At 43.7% G+C, this 25,332-nt stretch overlaps 1 protein-coding gene across 1 annotated transcript in view; it reads left to right on the top strand.

Annotated features, from left to right (window-relative positions):
• LOC105906201 (astrotactin-2) overlaps positions 1-25,332 on the top strand; it is a 381,484-nt gene that overhangs the window by 49,982 nt on the left and 306,170 nt on the right. Inside the window, exon 2 of the mRNA XM_012834351.3 lies at positions 11,431-11,618. Within this exon, the coding sequence (XP_012689805.2) occupies positions 11,431-11,618 (188 nt within the window). The remainder of the gene's footprint in view (positions 1-11,430; positions 11,619-25,332) is intronic.

Consider the following 25,332-nt stretch of genomic DNA (forward strand, 5'->3'; position numbering starts at 1 on the left):
TCTGATTGGTTGTAGGTAACCAATTGAGCGAAGAGGCATTTTTTCTCCTGGTTCGGTTGAAACACGCCCCATAATCACAGCCCAATGGAGCGATATCAGACTCATATTCTGACTAGAATTATGAGTATGACATCGTCAGGCTAGGGAAACACACCTCTGGTTCAGATTAGCCATCCAGGCTATGGAGTTTGAAGTTTTGTGATCCCCACACAAGCTGGAAAAAATATAAGAACAGCTTCATCACTTTGTGGCCAAATATATTGCCAAATCGAGTAGTTAGTTAGTTAGGTAGCTCAGTAACAGCTTTACATTTACTTTATTTCTCAAGTAAATTCTGTTGGCCGCTAGTTAAATAGCTACTGACATCGCTAGTTTTAGAAGCTGTGTAATCTCTCTCTGATTTGAAGGGGCACTGATCTAGGGAGCGAAGCCCATAGCAGCCTGGCGAGAGGTTGCCCGTTGGGGCACACCACCATAGTTACCATTTCCCTCTTGCCCTCTCCCTCTCCCTCTCCCTCTCCCTCAGCCTCAGCCAGGCATTAGCCAAACCGTACGGCCACCCCCCATCTTCAGATGCTAATCCCTCGCTGTCGGTAGATGATCTCTCTCCGTGTGGACGCCATTCTGGATCTATTTAGGGGTTCCTCCCTGCCGCGGAGAGCAATCACTGCCGAGCCAATCCTCGCTGATGATCTTTTATTAGAAAGACGAGTCTGTCAGGGGTGGTGTCTGTGTGTGTGTGTGTGTGTGTGTGTGTGTGTGTGTGTGTACGTGTTGTTTTGTAGTCTGGGGTGGATGTGTGTCTGTGTGTATGTGTATGTGTATGTGTGCGTGTGTGTGTATAGTGTGTGTGGTTTTATGCATATATATGGTTCTGTATGTGTGTCCGTGTGTGAGTGTGTGTGTGTGTGCGTGTGTGTAAGTTTGTGGTGAAATGTGTTGGAATTAAGACCTAGTTGCCCCTAACTGTGCTCTAACATTGCAGACAAATTATAGAGCTACAATGCCTTACCAGACACGCTCTAGACACGCTTTTTTATGAGCGTGGGGTATTTTTAATTGAGAAGCTGCCATGGAAGTCAGCACTGCCAAACCAGTCCATGGTGCTGTTCGATAAATAAGACATAGGCCTCAGCACTGGATTCCTCCTATGAGAGCTGAGCCGAACACCCCAGAGAGATGATCATGTCACTTCATGGGCCTTATGTGCCTTAATAATACCAGCTCATGACAGCCATAATTTAAAAAACCTTAGTGCGTCTGTGAGTATGTGTAAGTGACTGTTCTGTGTGTATGTGTATGTGTGCGTGTGTGTGTGTGTGTGTGTGTGCGTGATTCTCTCCTCCAGCTGGTCCTCACTATTAAATAACTGTCAACTGCGTGATCTCTTACAGCGGGCTGTTGCCACTGGACTCTTTTGTCATGTCCTCTTCTCATTATATTAAAAGGCAGATTACAGTTGACATCAGGCTCAGTGCAGATAGTGTCATGTGAGCTTTCTGCTGTGCTCGTCTGATGTCTCAGTCTGCCATTGCTGCACCAGCCGCTGGTTTTTCTTGTCCTCTCCATCTGTAGGCTTCTGTGGTTTACCCTGGGCTACGCCGAAATGTGTTCCCTTTCTCTAATGTGAGGTGGAAATGTGACAGTAGACGTCGGGTAGCAGCACCTCTCCCCGTAACTTCAGAGACCCGCAGCGATCACAAAGGGGACTTTGAACACACCTTACAACAGCATAAAAAAAAAGAAAAAAGGATGAAAAATCTCAATTTACCAACCTGAGTTCAACAGGAATCTGACAAGGCATTGTGCAGCTAGTGTTTCTGACATGAGGCGATGAGAGAAATCCTTTCTGGTTTGGGCTTTGATGGATCCAGTTTCATTCTGAAAGCTCATGGAAGTCTATCTATTATCCAACCCCATGAATTATTAAACATTCAGATGCCCATAGCAGGCCGGGTAGACTAGCACACTGGCTAGCACGTGGGCAGGCGATAGCGGGCATTGGTGACCTGGCAGGGACGATACTGGCACGTGTGTAATGGCAGGCAGCAAAGTGCCTTTAGGCTGCCAGCTTTCATCAGTGTAAGCGATGATGACACGCTCTTGTTACGGAGCTGTCAAACTGTCAAGGCTTCGTCAGCAGCACACACACAGGACCTCTCGCACCGCACGGCTATCATCACCTTTAAGTTGATGAGAATGACCTTAGGTAAAAAATAACAGCCCACAGGGAAGTGGAAAAAAATCATAACATAAAACAACCTGTCTGGTTAGGAGGACTAGATGAAGGACACAGAATGCAGGGTTTGTGTGTTAGAGAGAGAGAGAGAGAGAGAGAGAGAGAATGAGCAAGAGCAAGAGCAAGAGCAAGAGCAAGAGCAAGAGCAAGAGCAAGAGCAAGAGCAAGAGCGAGAGGAAGACTGTATCTCTGACCATTGTAGTGGGTCAACGCTAGCAGACAGTGCTGGCAGGAAATGTTTACAGATACCAGCCTTACAAAAGCTTCCGCGAGCTACACAACACTAACAGATTGTGTGCAATAGTAACATATTATATTTGAAAACGTAAAGCCTGTTGTATGGTAACATTATGCAAAATATATTTAACAGCTTGTTCTGTTTAGAGTACAGTTTTGCTCCCCCTTTTTCATGGCTGTTAGAAGTGCTTGTCTGAAAACCTGTTTTGTCTGATGTCGTGAACCTAGCGTTGCAAATTCCTTTCCTTCCATTTCGCACACAAAAGAATTGATGATTTTCTTGGAAATTCTCCTAATCAATTACTTTCTCTCTTCAGATTTAAGTTGCTGAGAGAGACCTTTCTTTTCCTCTCAGCATGTGCTAAAGTGTCAGCCATTAGAGCTTCATTCAAACAGAGGACACTGAGGATGGGCTAAGCCTGCAACTTTTGTCTCCTTGTTTGTATTCGACAATCTAAGGTCCTTAAACCCTTTCGACTTTTGTTGCTCAGCACAATAGATCATCGCTTTGGCATCAGCCTCTATGTGCGGTGTTTGTCTTTTCATCTGTTCACCCCATCTATTGTTTTGGATTTCACTCACCAGACAAAATGTCCACCTATACACCTAGATCTGAGTGTAAGGTGCAGACCCCTCGGACTGGCGTCATGAAATCTTCATGAAGCAGTGTAGCTTACGTCAGCTTCAACACTAGCGAGAGACATTCCCTTGGGTGCCTGTGTTTGGCCTCCTTTACTTCAATGTAGTGGTTGTCTGTGATCTTAACCGAAATGAGCGGAAAATCACCAGTGTGGTCTACTCAGCATATAGTCCCCTATTATCGTGTGTCAGGACATCATAAAGAACAGCCTCCAGAACTTCCTGCCCTTGGGCCATCAACCTCACATGACACGTACAGGTCACGGCTTCATCTCTGCAGCAGGAAAACAGGATGCTTCTTCTTTGGTAATGATACACAAACAAACTGGATCCATAGAGGTTCGAAATATTTGAGTAGCTTCCTGCCAATGCTTCAATAGCCAGCCCATTGTCTTCACCTGAACTGCCTGCAGTTGCTACCTTAACCTCCCAGTGTATTATCTCATTAACTCACACATTTGTCTGTAATTGTCTAAATAAGTTGCATAATAGTCGTTTCATTCTCACAGTATGCTGTTAATGTCCTAAACGAGCTCACCTTGCTCTCTAAAAGCTGTGTGTGTTTGTGTGTGTGTGTGTGTGTGTGTGTGTGTGTGTGTGTGTGTGTGTGTGTGTGTGTGTGTGTGTGTGTGTGTGTGTGTGTGTGTGTGTGTGTGTGTGTGTGTGTGTGTGTGTGTAGGTGTGTGTGTGTAGGTGTGTGTGTGTGTGGAGTGCAACTTGAAAATTATACAGTATGTGGGGAGAGCCACTGCCAAGCGAGCTGATAACCTACAGCAGGAGTGGAAACTCTCCACACAGAGCTCTTGTAATAAGAGCTTTGCTGACAGACAAATCAAATAGGCTTCACTCAGTGGACATCTGGGCTGCGAGTGTGCGCCTGGAAAGTGACCTGGGGACGCAAATATGGCTGTTTTTTCAGAGAGAAAAATTTGCTATCGATCCAAGCCACTGCCTGTGTCCATGCAAACTTAATTAGATCACACTTTCAGTTCTTTCAGGTCAAATACAGTGGGCACGCACGCTACCTCTCTCTCTCTTTCTCTCTGCCTCTCACATACATTTCTCTATTTCTCTCTTTCTCTCTCATTCTTAAAATGTCTCTCTCTCGTTATGTTCTCTGTTTCTCTGTTCTCTGTCTCTTCTTCTACATCTCCCAATCTCTCTCGTTTATTCCCCGGCCCCAAACAACTCCAGTTCCCATGTCCCCTACAGGGGGTGAAGTGTCCCTCCCCTACTTTCTGCCCTTGCTTGAAGCATTTGCTCGCCCCCACCTCCAGCCCCACCCTTAGTCATTCTAAACTCAGCCCCCGCCACGTTAATGGGGTTACCCTAATGGAGCACACCCCCGTGTGCGCAGCCGTCGCCGTGGCGGTCACCCCGCTACCTCGGCTGGCCAGCCACCCCGCAATGCCACACTCTCGCATTGCTGCCTGCCGGGCGAACGGGAGTGTCCCCCAACCTATATCTCATGCCCATTTTCACTTGGCAGACTTCGGGGAAGGTGTCACATTGGGTTCTGCTCCCAGCTGCGACCACTGTGCTTTGTAGAATGACTTTGGTTTCGGTCCTGTCTAGAACACACGCGCATACAGGCACATGCAGGCAACACACACACACACACACACACACACACACACACACACACACACTCACACGTTTCTGATAACTGGGGCTGCATCTCACACAGTAGCTTACTCTGTAACAGAGGGCATATTTTTTATGGAGTCCTACTTTCATAAAATGTTATCATTTATTCTAGAGATGCACTGATCCACTTTTTTCACTTTTTCCCGATCCTATTCTGATACCTGAATTTGGATACCTATCTATACCAGAGCTGATGATGATGATTATTATTATTATTATTGCTGTTGTTGTTGTTAATAATATAATGATGATAATAAGAATAAGAATACCAGTACTACTACTCTACTAATAATAATAATATAACCATAATGGTTTTCTGCCTTGTATTCAGTTGGGAAATTGTAAATGTTATTTGATCATCATATAAAACAAGTCATATTATTATTAGTAGTAGAGTAGTAGTACTGGTATTCTTATTATCATCATCATTATTATTATGTGTGTGCAGTTAGTCCATTTAACTGATACAGCTATAGATCCAGAGGTGTCATGAATGTCACTGTAAAGCGAATGTCCTATATCATGCTGACTTCATTGTGGTTGTCAGTCCATCTAATCCCACACCTCACACCAAACGAATGGGACATGAAGCCGTGGTAGAGTATGACAGACTATGCATAACTTTATACCATCATCGGGAGGCCAGAAGAAGTAGAGCTGCTGAGTTAAAAGGTTATTATTGGTTATTGGTTATTATTACTATTATTACTACTATTACTATATTATTACATTGCTAATTACATTGGTCTATTATCAGCTTGCCAGCTGACTCTGTTTTCATTTTCTCAATTCCCTAGTTTACATGCTCACATAACATTTAAAAGTTCTAAACTTCCCCATACAAAAGTTGCCCACTGGCCAATGCAACATTGGCATTGAAATGCTTGTATTGAAATTTTGGGCATTGAGAAGATGTTTCTCTTTTTTCTTCTGATGCGCTTTTTCAATGACAATCTTTTTTTGTTTCTACATGTCAGCTCTTTTCAGTGCAGGTTTTTTTTTTTTTCGATGTCAGTACTTTTCAATGTCAACTGACATTGGCTGTCTCTGTTTTGGAGTGGAAGGGGTGGGGTTTCATGGTAGGGGAAAGACATACATGTTTTGCATAGATCCATTGGGCCATGCATCTCTGAACAAGGGGCGTGGATGGATATATGGGGAAAAGAAGACAAAATCGTAAGAAAGCCGTAGCCATGCAGTTCATCGGGACTTCTCATCCACAAATAATCTGCATCAATAATATAACACCTGATGAGAAACTACCATACCTAGCAAACTGGACACTTAAAGATATTGCCGATATTGTGTATACTTGGTTAAAGATTGCCTTCATTTTATGCTTAATGCCTTTTACTCTTCAAACTAGTGTTAGCCAACATTAGCTTGTCATGGACTAGCAAACCTTATGAGGTAAAGTCTTAACTAGAGTAAATTTCTGGCCCCGTCAAAGCGGTGAAAACAAGACATTATTTAGCGATAGTTTAATGCATATCAATAACCGCAATACAGTGTTTCAGTGCACTTTCAATTTTCAATGGCTATATTGATATAACTATACTATTAAGACATCTTTATAAGTCGCTAGCTAACTACTTCCTATAGACTGGGTAACATTAGTTAGTTTGTTTACCCATGGCAATCGTTGCTAAGGAAATAAAAGTCTTTTACATTATTGTAACCCACAGTGCCATAAGAGTTGGCTCAAATCATTGAGGACGGTAAAAATACATGTATAATATATAATGATACATAATTCATAATACATAAAGTGCCATTGAACAGGCTTAGGTGGGATTTTCTCTTCCCATACATCCAGCCATGCCCATGTTCAGAGATGCATTGCCCACTGGATGTATGCAAATATTGAAAGGTTCAGGATGATTTTAAACAGAAGATGGGGTATTAAGCCATTTTCAATAAAATGCAATTTTTCAATAGGAATTTTGTCAATATTAACACCAGCATTGATATTGGTATTTCATCACAGTTCAGTCATATAATTTAGTCTAGGGTGCAATTTAGGGCGCACTTACACTTTCAATTAAAACAAATGCATTTGTAATATTGTATATTGCATCTTAAGTGACTCAGAGACGTGTTGAGATCATTTGCATTTACTTACATCATTTTTATTATTGGATCTAATAACTTTGCTCTCTGCCAAAGCCAAAAGCTCTGTTTCATTTCCTTCTTTATGTCTCTCCCATATGTGGCGTTCCAAAAAAATGGAAGAATATTGCAGTGGATGGCAGCTCCAGCTGTCTCTGACTGCAAATTGAATCAGTGAACGTTCAGTGCCTGCTTGACTGTCCGTTTATTATGCTGGAAGATGCTGAAAATGTACTTTTGTGAGGCTGCTCTCTCTCACCGTCCCCACCTGATACTTGCATGAAGAGGCAAAATTGAAATCAATGCTCTGTAGCATAGCTGACTCTATGCTGTGGCATGTCTATGAGGCTCCTTTACAGACCTCCAAGCAATGCAATTGTCCTCCCCATTGTAATAGCTCAGCACTTTTACCAAAGGAGAAGACAGACAGAAATAAATCCATAAACTCCAAGTAAAGAGTCCACTAAGCAAGAAAGCCATTCAGTTTTTCACCTGAGAGTTATCAGAGTACACTCACCCGGTATGATCGGAAGTCAACTCTCACGCCTGGCCCTCGCATGGTGTAATGAAACTGTTTAGTGCAGTCTACTGTATGGAATGAGACAGAGTGACATGACATTGGTACGCTGTAGCTGCTTGTAATGATGGTGTGGGTTGTAAGTGTTGGATTAGTGTTAGTGTTGCATCATGTGTGGAGAAAAGTAGCAAAGTGCTGTTAGACTTCATGATAGCGTAACTCTGTATCGAATGATGATGTTTCAGTGTAAAGAGGGTACAAATATAAAACATTTGCCAGTTTGTCTTTGGAACATACTACTTTCTTACCCTTTTTTCTACAGCTGTTGAGCTATTTGTGCCGATGCCTGAGCCCGCCCTACCAACTCCTCTCTCACATCTGGACAAATGGCAGCGCTTTGTTTCAGAGGTTTTTGAGAATTCAGCGATGCTGCAGAGCTAGTGTTGATTGAATAGCGGTCATGTGCTTTGATCCAAATCTGGACGTGTGATTTTTAGTTTATTTATTTTTTATAGGCTTGCCTTCTGAGCTCAGGTTTTCTCTCAGTCACTTTTATGTTTCTCAAGGTTGTGTTCCTGACTGCTCTCTTTCCTTTATTCTCTCTCTCTCTCTCTCTCTCTCTCTCTAACCCCTCCTCTCCCTTTCTTGTCTCCCTTTCTTTTTCTCTCATTCTTATTTTCTCTCCTTCCTGTTTTTCTCTCTTTATCCAATCCCATTCACTCTGTTTTGATCCACTTATGGTAGCTGCTAGCATCCTCGCTCTAATTGCAGATGAACTTGGTGTGCAGGTCTAGGCTGTACTATTATACTTCTGCTCTGCTATTAGAGATGGGTGGTGAAATGTGGGGTGGAGTGGTGGGGCAAGAACAGATTGCACTGCTGCAGCAGCAGCTTTTCCCTCCTCCATTGATACTGGTGTCTGCATCCGCTGATGGATCGTGCCACTGTGATGCATGCTGATTGCTCTGTTCACATTTATATAGATTTTCTTAACCGATTATGTGTGTGTGTGTGTTTGTGTGCATGTGTGTGTGTGTGTGTGTGTGGGTTGAATTGGAGGTAGGGTTACGGTTTGAATGGCATATGTTGATCATGAAGCATGCTTACCGTGTGCATGTAGCCATCTCTGATCTATTCCAGAATCAGACACTCTCTGGAAACGAGGTCCAGACCACTTTATTTGGATAGTCTGTCTAAGGAGACTTTACAGATGGTTTGTTTGGAAATTCAATTTCAGTCTTTCTAATTGTTCACTGAACATCACCTTAACCAAACCCAACCCCTAACCGTAACCATACATTGTAGTTAACAGAGTTTCATCCGATATTTTGTTTTATAATCTGAGTATGTGTATATAGTCTATAGAAGACCATCCAAAAAAAGTGTGACCCAAAAGTCTTACGCAGTCTTACCTACCTCCATTTCAGTAGCTTGTAGCAGAATCCTCACTGCTATTAAACACATTGACCAGAACCTCCCAGTTAGCAGCTCTTTCCCATCTGTGAGCGTTAAGTACATGTAGTGAAGTTGGGGACCTGAGTAATGGCTGGGAGGTGACGGCACTTTCCACCTGTCTGAATAACGTCATCTGCCCTACAGGAGGTGTGACTGCAGCTCAGCAGGGCCTCTATAATGGACTTCACTTATAAAGCTGCTGAAATTAGGAAGGAAGGGAAAAAAGAAAGAAAGAACATTCACATTTACATTTAGTCATTTAGCAGACGCTTTTGTCCAAAGCGACGTACAAGGGAGAGAATATTCAAAGAAAAGGAAGTAAAGGCAAATTATTTAAGGCATGTCACTTTTCAATCCACCTCAAGCCTCTCTGTCCAACAGGGCACAGAAGTGCGAGATTTCTACAAAGTGAACATGCGATGACATTAAGAGCACAAAATGCACTCGGAGCGAATACTCGACAGACGTGAGATTTCCACACCAGAAGTGACATCTGAGGTTATCCACATGAATTTTTCAGGGAGTGGCTTCGCCTCCAGACCAGAGGTAGAAACCACGTTCAAAATGTGCAACGTGCTCCCTCTCCGTGTTGATGTGTTATTTTGGCTGCTTTGGCTGGCAGGGCACCGTCACCTTTTATCCGAAATCATCGAACACGACAGACGAGTTCACACGATTCCCACTCCCGCGCTCGCTCGTCGTTGTTGATACAACCACTGCTTTGATTCTAGTGGTTCTCCCAACTCTACAAAGAGACGTCAACGCACCTGAATACTAATCCAGCTCTCTGGAAGCAGGATCCAGCATTATGTATTGCCTGCACATCTACACACTCTGCCATTGAGGGTGTGTGTGTGTGTGTGTGTGTGTGTGTGTGTGTGTGTGTGTGTGTGTGTGTGTGTGTGTGTGTGTGTGTGTGTGTGTAAGTTTGGACTGTGTGATGTCTGGTGTCTGATCCGCACAGTTAAGAAGAATAAGGAGAACTTTAAGTAGCGATTCCTTGAAAGCTGCACACAGAGCATGAAAGAGCGCATCAGTCCGGGAGATACTGTTTTATTTTTTCATTTTTGCCAGAGGCAGGGCTTCACACAGCAGTTTATTTATTTAGTTGTTCTATAGGCAGGGTTTAAAAGCAGTTGCAAGGCTGTTTAACTTCTGCTGTGTTTACTTGTGGAAGGTATTGGTAGGTTTCACGTACTGCGTTATATCAATTGATTCCCGCCCTTTGTCTTAGCCACACCAAATGGCTGGAGCCGTGGGCCTATTAGCATGAAGATGGTCATGGTCAGCAAGACCCTACCTATCTAGCATTCACACCTTTCATATCTATGTAGACCCCACACTGTCCCCCCTTCCTTACATGTATGTTAATTATCTAGCCATATAAGAGCTATGGAATTCTGTGAAGACGACAAGGAATATTCTCAGTAATCAGTACCTGTACGACCTGAGTTTTTTTTTTGTACTGTATGTTAGAGATTCCGAGGCTAAACTTTGTCATTTGGACTTAACGGATATCTTTGACAGCTGGCTTCCCAAGTCTCTGCTTACTCCATCTACGATCAGCTAACGTGAATAAAGAAATGCAGCTTTGGCGTTTCATCAGAGATTCGCCAGAAACTAGCCTCTTGTAACATTTGTATGATGTTTTCTATTTGTGAGTTTGGATTTGTGTTCTAGCATTTTGAAACCACATGCAGGGCTTGCAAAATCACTAGCCGACGTCCCAGGACAATCAAGTTTTCTCGTTGGACTACCATAATAACACCATAATCATAATGTCCACACGAAATAGTGCATCAGGAAAGCTGAGATTCATACTGATTTGCGCACACAACTACTGCTTCTCATAACATAGAAATTACACCACAAAATGATATGAAGGCGATAGTCAACTGTTCATGAAACACATAACCAAAAAGACAACCAGAGTCAGGAGTAGAAGAGAGAGAGAGAAAAAAACTGTGATTTGTATGTTTGAATGTGTTAATACCTTAAAATACTGGATCTTTAGCCTACACAATGCATTGATACCAGGCAAGAAACATCCAATTTGAACTAGCTAATTTTAGAAAGCTAAAGATTATATAGGCTAGATTTAATGTTACAGGCCTAGTCTATGGTTCAAAACGCTAATGCTAGCCAGCATTTAAGTTTGTGAGTGTGTGTGGTTTGTTCTGACTGATTTGTACTCCTAGTCCAAGCCTACACATCAGTCTCAGTCATCAGTCACAACGCAATCTTTAGTAAGATGCACCAAATTACACTGATATTTGTGATATTTGGAATGGAAATGTGATTTTATTATTGCTTTCTTGAATATATGTGCCTTTCTACTTTTCATTTGGGCTAGTCTAATTCATATCGGGCTACTGAAAAAAGGGCACTCTCACACACACACACACACTCGCACACACACGCACACACACGCACACACATGCACGCACACACACACACCTTACGTCATGCTTTATGCTTGATTAGCTCGACTCCAATGTAATGCGTCTGATTTCTGGAGAGCACCCCCCTGCCTACTCTGTGGGTCTGACCACATATGTTTGTGTTTGTGTGTGTGTTTGTTTTGTAGAGATGTCGGGGACAGGAGCAGACATCTCTCAGGTGCACTGGAAGCAGCAGTGGCTGGAGAACGGGACGCTGTACTTCCACGTGTCCATGAGTAGTTCAGAGCAGCTGTCCCAACCCACACATCCCAGCCCCAGAGAACCGCCCAGCAGCATTCACGAACACATGCATCTACTGCACATCTCCGTCATGGTGAGTTCACACACACACACACACACACACACACACACACACACACACACACACACACACACACACACACACACACACACACACACTCTCACTCTCACTCTCACTCTCACTCTCACACACTCACGCACACACTCACTCACACATACTCTAACTCTCTTTCTCTCACACGCACACACACACACTCTCTCTCTCACACACTCACATACATGTACAAATATCTACAAATAGCTGCATATCTCTGTCATGGTGAGTTTTCACACACACACACACACACACACACACACACACACACACACACACACACACTCACACTCTCACTCTCACTCTCACTCCCTCCGTCCTTCCCTCCCTCTCTCTCTCTCACACACACACACTCTCACGCACACACTCACTCACACATACTCTAACTCTCTCTCTCTCACACGCACACACACACTCTCTCTCACACACTCACATACATGTACAAATCACACTGAGAAAGCAGGAGCATACACGTATGCTGCATATCTCTGTGATGGTGAGTTTTCACACACACACACACACACACACCAGGCTGAGAGATATAGCCAGTCACAACATGCACCTGCTGCATATCTAAGTTTCCACACACACGCACACAAAAGCCAGAGAGACAACATACAGGACACACAGTCACAAGCATCTGCTACATGGTGAGTTCACACACACACACACACACACACACACACACACACACACACACACACACACACACACAGAAGTAGGCACACACATGGATACACACACATGCTCACATGCACAAATACACTCTGGCATGAAAGAAATGCCCCAGCATGAACATACCCACCTGCTGCCAGTCTCAGTCATGGTGATTTCATACATTCTCATACGCTTGCACACACACACACACACACACACACACACACACACACACACACACACACACACACACACACACACACACACACACACACACACACAGAGAGAGAGAGAGAGATCAGCATGAGACAGATGTTCCCTAGCAGACACAAACTACACATAAGAGTACACACACACACACACACACACACACACACACACACACACACACACACACACACACACACGTGTGAAGTCACAGACACATGTAAGCCACATGGACACACACAGGCAAACAGATGTTAAGCCACACATTCATATGCCACTGAACATGTTCAAGCCTTTTCACATAACATGCTTAACAGCCTCTCCATACCGCCAGCCGCCAGTGTCCTGCCAACGTGACGGTACAGACACTGCAACATGTTTTAAACGCCTCGCTCTGCTCTAAGGGGCTTTTACATGCTCTCTCCTCTAGTCTGCAGAGCTACGAACTACTAACTGGTGCCCACTATCTTGTCCCCGCAATGTAGTATCCCACTTCAACACGACGTGCAGTGCACTCCATATTTCATCCACCTTTTTTACAGGGCTCTTATGGAGCCTTCCAGGCACAGTCCTCCTCCTGCACAAATGATGGCACTTCCATCTCCGAAGAGCTTCGGCTCCTCCTCAGCATTTTATCAGCGTCGCACCGCGGCGCACTGAGAGCTGTCTGCCGGAGCGTGTGAAGCTCTCTCTCGGCACATCACCGTGATTCACGGCATCTCATTTGAGCCGGGGACGCTGAAAGCACAAGGCCAAACAACAGCGGTGTAACAAGAGCATCCGCTAGCCCAGGATGAGACATACGTGTGGATCTATTGGTCATCCTGCAGTGCGTGAACTCGGCTGTCTTTTTTCTTTTTCTTATTTTTGTCCTCGTCTTATACTCTCTCTCTCTCCAGTGAAAGGGAATTTTCACTTCTGTCACTGTGCAGGATGAGCTGGTGTGAACGTGTGATGATGGAGGGGTGGGGAAAAAAAGTCAATGAGATTAACAGGCAGAGTTATGTGTGTGTGTGTGTGTGTGTGTGTGTGTGTGTGTGTCAGAGAATGTGTGTTAGAAAGAGAGAGATAGACAGGGTGTGTGTGTGTGTGTATGTGTGTGTGTGTGTGTGTGTGTGTGTGATAGTGTCAGTGTGAGTATGTGTATGTCAGTGTGAGTGTGTATATGTCAGTGTGTGTGTGTGTGTGTGTGTGTGTGTGTGTGTCCAGCAGGCTTCTCTGGGCTATGAAGGTAGGCATCATTAACGGTAATTCTGGCAGCTCAGAGACCGATAATAGATCCCACTTCCCTTTCTCTCCTCATCTATTCTTTCTCACTTTTTCTCTCTTTTACATTTTCTCCTTTTACTCTTCTTTTTTCAGTGTCTCTCTTTCTGTCTGTATTTCCATTTATCTGCCCTTCTGTCAGGCTCTCTCTCTATCTCATCCCCTCTCATCTGCCCCTTTCTCCCTCTCTCTCTCTCTTCCTCCCTCTGTCTCCCTCCCTCCTTCCCTCTCTCACTCTCTCTCTCACCTCCCCATCACTTTGCCTCTCTCTCTCTGCCCCCTTTCTCCCTCTGTCTCTCTCTTTCTCCCTCTGCCTGTTTCTTTCTCCCTCTGTCTCTCTCTTTCTCCCTCTGTCTCCCTCTTTCTGTTTCTGCCTACTCCCTCCTTCCCTCTCTCTCTCTCTATCCCTTTCTCCCTCTGTCTCTCTCTTTCTCCCTCTGTCTCCCTCTTTCTGTTTCTGCCTCCCTCCCTCCTTCCCTCTCTCACTCTTTCTCTCACCTCCCTATCACTCTGCCTCTCTCTCTCCCCCTCCTTTTCTCCCTCTGCCACTCTCTCTCTGTTTCTGCCTTCCTCCTTTCCTCCCTCACGTTTTCTCTCACCTCCCTATCTCTCTGCCTCTTTCTTTCACCTGCCACTCTCTCTCTCTCTCTCTCTCTCTTTCTCCCTCCTTCCCTCTCTTACTCTTTTTCTCACCTCCCCATCTCTCTCTCTCTCTCTCTCTCTATCTCTCTGTCAGCCTCTCCCTCTGTGTATCCCACATGCGTCCCATTTTCCCCTCACATCTTGAGGCGGCACGTCTTCAGCCCTTGGTCCTGCTGGTGGCCTGCACTTAGCCCTCTGTCACAAAGACGTTTGTGCCGATGCCTGACGAGCACGCTACCGCTCTTCTCCGAGTGTGAGAGCCATGAAGGAGAGGAGAGGGGAGGAGAGGGGAGGGGAGGGGAGGGGAGGGGAGGAGAGGGGAGGAGAGGAGAGGAGAGGAGAGGAGAGGAGACGAAAGGAGACGAGAGGAGACGAGAGGAGACGAGAGGAGACGAGACGAGAGCGCTTGCCATATGCTCCTCCTCCAGACAGTTATTTTCCCTCTCTCTTCTTTCCCTGATAAGTGTCAGGTGCTATTTTTGTTGCTATGTTCATTTACATTTTTTAATTTTTTTTATTTATGTCTTACTAAAAGACTTGTGATTGTTTTGTCTCCTAGTCTTTGTAGGAATATGATGAATAGACCGACTTGTCAGCGCTAAGCGCTTAATGTTTCCTGTTAAACTCAGATTTGCAAAATACCTGAATAGATATATGTATTTATGGAGTTTTTTTTTTAAGGTCAGCAGAAGGAGTAATCTTTAAAAAAAATGTGTTAGTATAGAGCATTTAAAGCCGGCATCTCTTTGATTGAAGGAAGTACCTGTACATAATGGCTACAACAGCCTGTTTTGCCTTGAGGCCATGTCTGAAACCTGCTTGTAAACACCTCACATCCACAGAATACAAGCAGAGACGTGATCGGCTTTTAGAAACCGATGATTGTTATGGGTTGTCTATCCTGTTCCCCTTCACCACAGCATACAGTGGAAATAATTCCCCTCTTTCTCAGTCTCTTACCTTCATTTGATAGCTGTATGTGTGTACTCAGACCCTTGCTAGTCTTGTAAGTGTCTCATAAAGATATTATTGTCACCCCAGGCGTCAGTTGTTAACCTTAAAACATTCCCATAGGAATCACATCTCATCCATCCAGTCCCTTTGGTTTCACCAGTCAGCTAATCATTGAATACTGAGCCACAAAGAGGGTAGAATAATGCAACCATGTTTTTTATTGCACATTAATGACAGGATATTGCATGATGACATATTAACGTCATGTTATCACTACCAGTAATGGCAATAACAGCCCTTATAGTCATAGATATAATAACTGCCTATGCTACAAATTAAGAAGCTGTCATTGAATCAACTATTTTTAAAACAGCCATAGAAATAAATTATAACAGTGGCATGGCACGGTACGGACATAATCTGTCATAACGCTTTGCTATAATTTATGGCTCTAAGACACACATCTGACATACTGTATGTCTGTGTCCGGCTTATGACTGAGGCTTCATGCAGTGTGTTACCTGTGCATTCTCGTAGCGGTATAGAGGTAGCCTCAGTGGAGGCATAAACCTTTTATTATTTTTGTCTTCAGTCTATTTCCTCCCTCAAGCTGTTCGATGCGAGAGCACCTAACTCTGGCCCTGATCTGTTTCACTTCCACTCCCGTTGTCCACTCCTATCAGGATGTGATTTCAACCATTGCGGGAACCCAACAGCAGTGTTTCCCCTTTTAAACAGAATGGCATCAGCATTTCTCGATAGATGTTGCGAGCTATAGGACACGGAGTGCGGCTCTAATTATAGCTGGCAGTTTTCCTCCGCGCTCTTCCTCATCCTGTACCAACAGAGAAACACATCTGCCTCATTTAACAAGCCAAGGGGTTCAGTTTTAGACGCAATTAAGTAAAAAGAGGTAGACACCCGCATCATGTGTATTTAATTGTCCCACTTGTCAGTCAAGAGGAACAAATGCAAGCCTGCCAGGATAATGATTATCACGGAGGTTATCATTTTTGCCCCGGCCATTACCTGGCTGCTGCTGTTGGCTGCGCTCGTTGTGTTCCTGAAATGAGATGCAGGCTATCTGTGCGATGAAAAAAAAAAAAGAATAAAAGAAAAGCTGGATTTAATTATGCAGAGGTGCGAAAGCAGCGAGCATCTGGGCCCTTTGTGGAGGCCAGACCTCCATCTTTTTCTCCGTCAGACCGGCGTGTGTTCAGTTTGCTGGCGGAAAGTGGGCCACCGCAAGCTTTCCTGGATTCCACATGAGTCATGTTGACAGAGACAGACACATAGATGGAAGCAGAAGCTCACAAGCCTGGGAAAACAGACGGGGTGTGCTGAACTCTACACAGGCACTGTGATGAGTAAAAGGCTCATTCAAATGAAGATGGCACATCAGACTGGGTTAGGTTACATTCTTCAGCTGCGCAGGCAGGCAACTATCCTAAATTCCTGTCATTTAACTGTAATGTTGAAATCCGACCCTGTTATTCAATGAAGTGCTTCACTTTGACATTGTGAACATGTTTTTGAAGTTTATCCAGTTGTGTATTAAAAAAATCCAAATTATATAATTTGTCTGAAACATCAGTATGCTTGGGAGCAAACATTGTCTACACTTTGCAAACTAATTGGAACATAATTAATATAATGAGAAAATATGTTTTTCATCTTGCATATGTTTGTTGTTTAAGAGATCATACTTTGTGCCATGTTGTCTAGAGCGTTTTCTTTTCCTCAGCTCTGCTTGTTGCTAGTTGGGGAACAAAGCTGTCGTCTCATTTTTATTACTTGCTGGTCCTTAGTGCATCCCTTTGTGCTGAAACTCCACCAGTACATCCCTGGAGACAGCAGGGGTCAAGGCGCTATTACAAAGACTGATAAAATACGTTTTGCACAGTACTCACAATATCAGCTATTTACTGAATTGAAATTATGCTCTTGTGGATGACATCACGTGTGGCGAATGAAAGGTTGTTATTTGTCAGGTTCAAAGTAACCTGTAAACACACTGCTCAGTTGGAAAGGGAAGTGAATGGAGAGGTAGTGTGCTGTGAGTTGTGTTTTACTTTCCGGCCTATATGATGTCTTAGCAGCTGACTTAAACACAGATTGGATCCAGACCAGATTCAGATTCTTTTTTTCAGACACTGGATCACTGGACATCTGTCCCCCAGTCCACAGCAGTCTGGTAGGGGTGTTCCTGCAGCATCAGGACCCTGAGCCTGTCTGGTGTATTTATAATGTGTGTGTGTGTGTGTGTGTGTGTGTGTGTGTGTGTGTGTGTGTGTGTGTGTGTGTGTGTGTGTCTCTATAGTGGCCTCCAGTGTAGATTAGCATGCTGGCCTCACAGTCCCCTGCATAATGGTATACAGCAGCTGCTCTCATTGCATGTGTAATGTTTTGTCTGTTTGAGGAGACAGACAAACATTGATTTAATCTCTCGTCTTCACCCGAGAGCTATCACACACCAGCATCAGATGACAAACACACACACACACACACACACACACACACACACACACACACTCCCACTCACACTCACACTGTTGGCTGATGTTGGCTGGCACTTCAACCTGACCACACTGAACCTTCCATCCTAAGATTGAGATAACATTGTCCTAAACATGTTGTTGATAATGGTACGTCCTGTCATAAGTCCGGATGATGATCACAATCTAGTGCCATGACTGTGTATGCTATGGGTAACTATCATGTCTGCTCAGGATGTTGGACCCATAAACAAAACTCTGTGCCATTGCTATAAGCCGTCATGGCATCATATATATTGACAGTCACCGATAATCAACACTGTTATGTCACTGGACTGAGACATATCAAGACATATGAATGATGCTTCTCGGCGCCCTGCACACACATGCCACTGTCTGGGGGCTTGGGGAGTCAATGTTGTGCCACTGTGGTGTCTGGGGTTCACAGTGACAAAAGACGTGCTGTCCACTGGTGAGACCCACTGATTGGATCCCGTAGTGACGGAACTGTGTGGCCAGATGATGTGTGTTCTCTGTTGTCACGTCGCGATCAGTGATGACACTCTCCCAGGACACAGGTAGCTGTTTCATCTGACAGCCTGTAATATACCAGGAGCCCTTTGCCATGTCAGGATGAATAGGCCTGCATTGGAACTAAGAGAGCGGGAGAGAGAGGGAGAGAGAGATAGAGAGAGAGGGAGAGAGAGAAAGGGAGGAGAGAGAGAGAAAATATAAAATGATAAATAATACGTAAAAAATGTCTGGAAGTGAATATCTTCCCTTTTTTATTTTGAGGAATTTGTTCATGCATGTTATATTAAATTTGATCAATATAAATGAAGTAGCTGACGACGTTGCCCCACATCTCTGACAGCTCTGCAGATTGGTCATGTGTGCTCACAGTGTAGCGCAGGGAGGAATTATTAACACCTATCGCTTACCACTTTACTGCCACTGAACATGAGCCCCCGTGCTCGTTTGATCATGCCGTGGAGATGTACCGCATCCTGCATTAAACAAAAGAGCGCCCGACAGCAAAGAGCCAAAGCAATTTCCACAGCTCAGTGAAACAGGGAGCCCAATCTGTCCACGGCAGAGGAATCTTCCCCACGCCTCATCTCGCCTCGCCTCGCCTCGGCCTGCTTTGAGTGTGTCGGCCCCGGGAGAGTGAAACCGTCTGGGGGCTTTTAGAATACGAGAAAGACGGGGGCAGAAAAAGAAGAAAAAAAAGAGAAAAACTGCATTCTGTGATAGAGTTGCAGTGACAGAAGAGACTTCAGTTATCGTAAGTGCCAATGGTTAGGTGGAGTTTTTTTATTCAGAAAATAAAAGATAATAGTAAAAGGAAAGAAAAAGAAAGGAGAAGGGAATGCAGAGGAGAGAGAGAGAGGGTGGAAAAAACCTCTCCAGTGGGTTCACGTAAGGGACAGGTAGTATTTTAAAGAATAGAACTCAATAACGGCTGGCAGCTCAAAGCTTTTCATGTGTCATGTAATGGTGGTAATCTGCTCCCTTTCTGAGAGCCGGCTGCTTTGCATATCTTTCTCTCTTACAAGAGCAATGACAGCGGCTCATTCAGAAGACAAGGATGTCGTACGGAGCCATTTACAAATTAATTTGTGGTGATTAGCCCAATTCCACTTAATTGTCTGCTCTCTTTTTGGAAGCGGTCACATTCTAGAATGGACGACACTGTTATTGGATTTCACCCGTATCACTTAGGATTTCACTGCAATGGACGAGGCGAAACCGCACAAAACCTGCATCTAAATGATGTCGTATTAAAGATATCAGGAAACGCAGCCATGTATAATTCATATGCAGTTGATGGAAAGTAATACCCACCTCTCTGTTCTCAATTATTTCTCTCCGGCACAAAAGCCCGGTGGAACAAGTCTGCGATTCGGCTCCGATAATTAACAAGTCAGGAGTGATCGATGGCTGGAATATGGCGGGTCAGCCAGGCACACAGAGCCTCGGACCCCTCCCTTTTTACAGCCCCCAGAACCCGCGGCCCAGAAATTAATTTCCCCAGCCTGGCATGGAGATGACATAATGTACCTGCACTCTTGCACTGCTACGTTTAATTATTACATTAAAACGGCTATGAGCTATTCTAATTGTTCGCCGTTTAATTGTTCCAGCACCTTGCTGTTCCTTTAATTTTATAAATGTGTGCGTTAGATCACAATGAATACCGAATCAGTCGTAATTATGCCGTAGTGGCCAGGCGTGTTAGAAGAGGCCTTGAGCGGGGGGGTATGGGTTTAGAGGGCTGGGCTCGGCTGGGCAGTGTGTGATGATGGAGATGGAGGAGGGGCAGCGACTGGGGCTCTAATGAGCAGCTGATCAGGGTATTGTTCCGAAATGCCACTGACTCTCTTTGGCATTTGGTGTGATTGAATATTACTGAATGGGTACAGGCTCGCCCTGAAAACACTTGGTTATGCAAATAGCACAGGGGTATTTGAGCATCCAATCTTCAAATGCCTTTCCCACTGAACACTTTAACACAGGGGTGTTTAAGAATGCTGCTGCCATTCCACTGACTCTGGAGCTGTGTTATGCTGACCTTGGTGTTGCTCCTCCTGCTGCTGCTGTTTCAGTTTCAGTCTAAAGAAAATTTTCGATTTTTCAGCTGCAATTTTCAAATCTGTTGCTCTTACTCATTGGATCTTGCTTGGCTGTAAAAACAGCAATAGGTGTGATTCTTTTCTCCAAATGTATAACATTTTCTCCAGTTCAGTTTGCAGCGTAAATCTGTAGGTTGGTGGCATTGGAGGAGAATGTGGGAGTCTAGCTGAATGTATACCTTGTGTTATCTGCCAGTGAGAAAGAGATCATCATCAAGACAGCTGTAATTGAGATATTGCCTGCTTCCTCTCACTTTGTTTACATTGTGACAACATTTGATTACAAGGCTGGGTGAGGTATTGACAGAACGAGATGAGATGTCAGAGAGATTTGGAGGAATGGTTTGTCGCAGAAAAGAGGACTGGGACTAAATTACAGAAAAGCCATTGTATCGGAGAGAGAGAATGAGGGAGAGGCGGAGAGAGATAGACAAATGAGGAAAGAGTGAAAGACGGAAAGATGGAGACAAGAAGATAGATGGACGTACGTGTGAACATAGAGGATATTCAGTGTGTGTGTGTGTGTGACTGTGTGTGTGAGTGTGAGTGTGTGTGAGAGAGAGAGAGAGAGAGAGACTTTACTTACCAAGCACATAACCATGGTGTGTTTTTCTTTTGTGGCTAATATATGTAGTCCCTCCCTGGGAATTCCAGCATCATTATTTGTTGCAGACTGATTATTTTGACACATTGGAAATATCCTGGCAGCAGAAAAAAATGCTGCCCTGTTTATAAATGGAGGCAGGAATCAATCAATGCATATTGACCTTAGGACAAAGATATGTGAATGTCTGTCTTCACCACCAAATATAGACGTCATTAATAAGGTCTTTTGGGATGTCACAGCTTGCTGTCTTTATTTGACAGTCAGTATTATAAAAGTAATTTGAATGATTTTTCTTCAGATCACACTGTCATTCATACAAGATTGCTGCTTGTCTGCTTTTTCATACAGTAATACTGTGCCTGTGTGTGTGTGTGTGTGTGTTTGTGTTTCATATCACACTGTAAACAAAGAATATAGTAGGTAGAAAGTAATGAAATATGAAGGTATGGATTGATGCAATATGAAGTCTCTGTCCTCTGTTTGCTTTCTTGTTGTATGGAGTTAAATTAAATCTTGATCCATATCCCCTGTTGGCCGCAGAGCTCGAAGATTAACATATCTGAGCTGGGTGAGATTTTCCTTTAACTCTCAGTAATCGTTTTACACTAAACATCTTTGAAAAAGGGCTCTCGCTCTTTCTCTCTCTTTCTCTCTCTCTCTCTCTCTCTCTCTCTCTCTCTCTCTTAAACTGTTTTTAAACTCTCTACCAATCAGCTATAAAATCAGAGTAGAAAGCCCTGGAGATGGTATCAAGAGTACCAGCTGACAGCGGAGTGGAGGGGAAAGCATCAGGTCATGTTTGTAGAACTGAGATGCGATGCTGTTGAAGTTCCTTGTTATTCAGAAACTTGCCTGCAGTCACTGAGCAGTCAACACAATATACATAACACAATACGTTTAAAAATCTGTACTAACATGAATTTTAAATATCCTTTGCATCCACCCCCCCCCTCGCACACACACATAAACAACACAGATATAAACACACCTTGGCTTCCTGATACTCATACTCATGAATCACTGTTTCCTCTTACACATTGGTAGTTCAAAGTGCTTTACAAATGAGCAGATTAAAGAACAGAACAAATAAGAGATTAAGAAAAGGTAAAGTGCATTATAGGTAGAGGGCATTGGATCTCTAGCTTCTAACAGTCTTCCAGTTTGTCTATTGGACCTCCACCTTCTAGTAATCTAGTGAGTGTGGGGTAAACCTCCACTCCATAACTGGCCTCCACCTTCTAGTAATCTAGTGAGTGTGGGGTAAACCTCCACTCCATAACTGGAACTCCATAACAGGTATCAACTGCAAGTGTGGCAGGAGGAGATGGAAGGTGAGATGAGAAATGCCAGTTTTATGTTTTGGTTTGTGTGTGTGTGTTGATCTTTCTCTTTCTCTTTCTCTCTCTCTCACACTTTCTCTCTCACTCTCTCTCTTTCTCTATCTCTCACTCCCTCACTTTCTCTATCTCTCACTCTCTCTCTCACACACGTAAGACAAGTGATACCCTCCCTCCTGCTTGTCCTCCTGAAAAAGCTAATATAAGTAAGCTATAAAAAAGTGTGCACGAACAGACACACACACACACACACACACACACACACACACACACACACACACACACAGACACACTTATAAACATAAACACATGAAATAAACAAACTGCAGTAAATGAGCCTAATTATGCAGGGACAGGCAGAAGTGTTCTTGCCTGAAGCAGCAGGGCTGGGTGGATGCAGACAGAGAGTGCTGCCTGCATTGGCCCTGTTCTGACGTGGATAGACCAAATGAGAGCAGGATCAAGGCCACATCTCAGCCAGATCTGAACCGAATCTTTTGTTTGTATGTGTGCTAGTGCGAGTGTGTTTGTGCATGTTTGTGTGTCTGTGCGTGTGTGTGTGTGTTTTTAGGCTACCTGGGTATGTGTATGTGTGCAAGTGTGTCTGTGTGTGTGTGTGTGTGTGTGTGTGTGTGTGTGTGTGTGTGTGTGTGTGTGTGTGTGTGTGTGTGTGTGTGTGTGTGTGTGTGTGTGTGTTTAGGCTACCTGGGGCTCTGCATGGAAGGAAGCCCTGGTTGGCGAGGTTCCTACACACACTCCCGCCTGCCCAACTCCCAGCAGGTAACATTGGTGACACCCCCAGTGGTGTACCACCATTCCAGGCGCTGGACTCTACCCAGGTCTGCTCAAGACCTCTTTGAAATTACATTACACACACACACACACACACACGCACACACTCAAATACACCTGCAGTATCACAAAACGCAAATACACAGATACACACACAAAAGGACTAGTTTATCCCCAGGCAGTCTGTTGAACGGCGTGCCAGAATCTCCCCATCCGTAGAGTACATGTAATAATTGTTATGCTTTACTGCAAAGGGAGCGCAAATAGGGACAATTTTCATAAAACAAGTTTTAAAAATGTCCTCATTTTAGTACTGCAGAGTATTTAATGTCCTTCAAGGAACTAAACAAGCCTCTGAGAGCTGCTCTAACATGGCACATGTTCTCCTAACACCGACTATAACATTATGAGGTATTGACCTCTGCCGTCAGCTGTGGACCACAGCCAAGCGGGCCCCCTTTATAATGTGCATAGAAATGTCATATCACAGCCTGCCTTGGCAAAGCCGTTTTCTAAATAAATAATCGGCTAAACAAACAGCTGAGAGGAAGGAATAAATAGATGCAAGGTAATATCCAGAGAGTGCACAGTTAGTTAATGTTTCTGAAACGGATGAAATGATTCAGACTTGGCTCAAGGTGCTGCTGGGGAAGAGAATTAAGTCCCTTGAGCTTACTGTACCTTTTCCTTCCTTTTAATTGACTTAGTTTAATGCACAATACACTGTTTTCCTCCGCGCCTGCTCGCACTGCCACAGCTTGTGTGACTATCTAAAACAAAGTACTTATATATGGGAAATATCTGAGGGGCAAATTAATATTTTAAAGGATTTACACCTAATCATCATGGAGCTGAAATATTAATAGCACACTCTAGCACGCTGGAGGTTGGTTGACCGTGTTACATTCTCACTGGAGAGGGACTCTTTTCAGTAACTATGTTTTCCCTACTTCCTCGAAGCTGCTCTGGGCTTTGAGTCTGGTTCCTATAGTTGTTCTATTGTGTTATGAAAAAAATAACACCTATTTTCTTTGGGTCATTATGACCCGGGGTTCAGTTTATCTTATAGCTCACCTAAATACTTAAGCATAGCTTTAGAGTTTGGCACAGTGTTACAATTGCTTGTCTAGAATGTAAACAATAGGTGATTTACAAAGTCAGCTGCTTTTGTCTCTCTCTAACAACCCCAGAAGGCCTCATGCATTGCAAATGTGTGAAAACTAATGTTGTTTTTAGACAGTGTACTGTAGATGATGATGTTTATGACATTAAATATTGTAATGAATCCAATATATATATCACCTTTTCAATGAACCAATTATATTTTTTCAATATTTAAAATTGGTTAGAGTAGGAAAAATAAAGGTGAAATCTTTCAATGCATTGAATACAATGCATACATTTTTTTAGCTACCATGCTAAATTAGCTTCCTTGAAATGGATATTCTAGCAGGTAATTATGAGTGTGAGGGAAAGGGCTGACTAGTTTGTAGCACACTGAGTGGAACACAGCAGCTCATATAGGTTGTTCTACATCAGCAGTTACTTTGGGTAATATTGATCCAAACAGAATAGGCATTACTTTTTCTAAAGCGGGTACACGGAGTGATAAAATAAAAGTTTCATTGTCTGGGGTCATTTTAGGACACTAGATGTACAGCCATGGAGATTAATGAACAATTTCTCTCATTCTGCAATGTTTGAAAATAGGTTTTGCTCTCTATGACCTGTGAGTCTGTCTATGAGTTATACAATTCAAACATCCCACCTCAAATGGATCATTCATATTTTTTTGGATAATATATTTAAAAGCTAACCGTTGAACATGTATGTAAATAAGATAATAATTAACTCCCAGATGATCCGTTACTTCATTACTTATTCTCTTTATGCTTTCATCGGAATGGAATATGTTGACCCTGAGCAGATCTCGCTGGGAGATGGTGATGTGTATTGGCAGCATTTCTCCATGTTTGAGCTAGTTTGATACTAGTGTGATGAGACCATTAGAATGTGGTGTAAGTCTAGCACTCGCAAAGAAGCGACTCTTCTTTCTCCTAAACCAGGAGTGATCTCGGATTCTGGCATCCAGCAGGCAGGTAG

Source organism: Clupea harengus, chromosome 12, assembly GCF_900700415.2.
Source record: "Clupea harengus chromosome 12, Ch_v2.0.2, whole genome shotgun sequence".
Lineage (NCBI taxonomy): Eukaryota > Metazoa > Chordata > Actinopteri > Clupeiformes > Clupeidae > Clupea > Clupea harengus.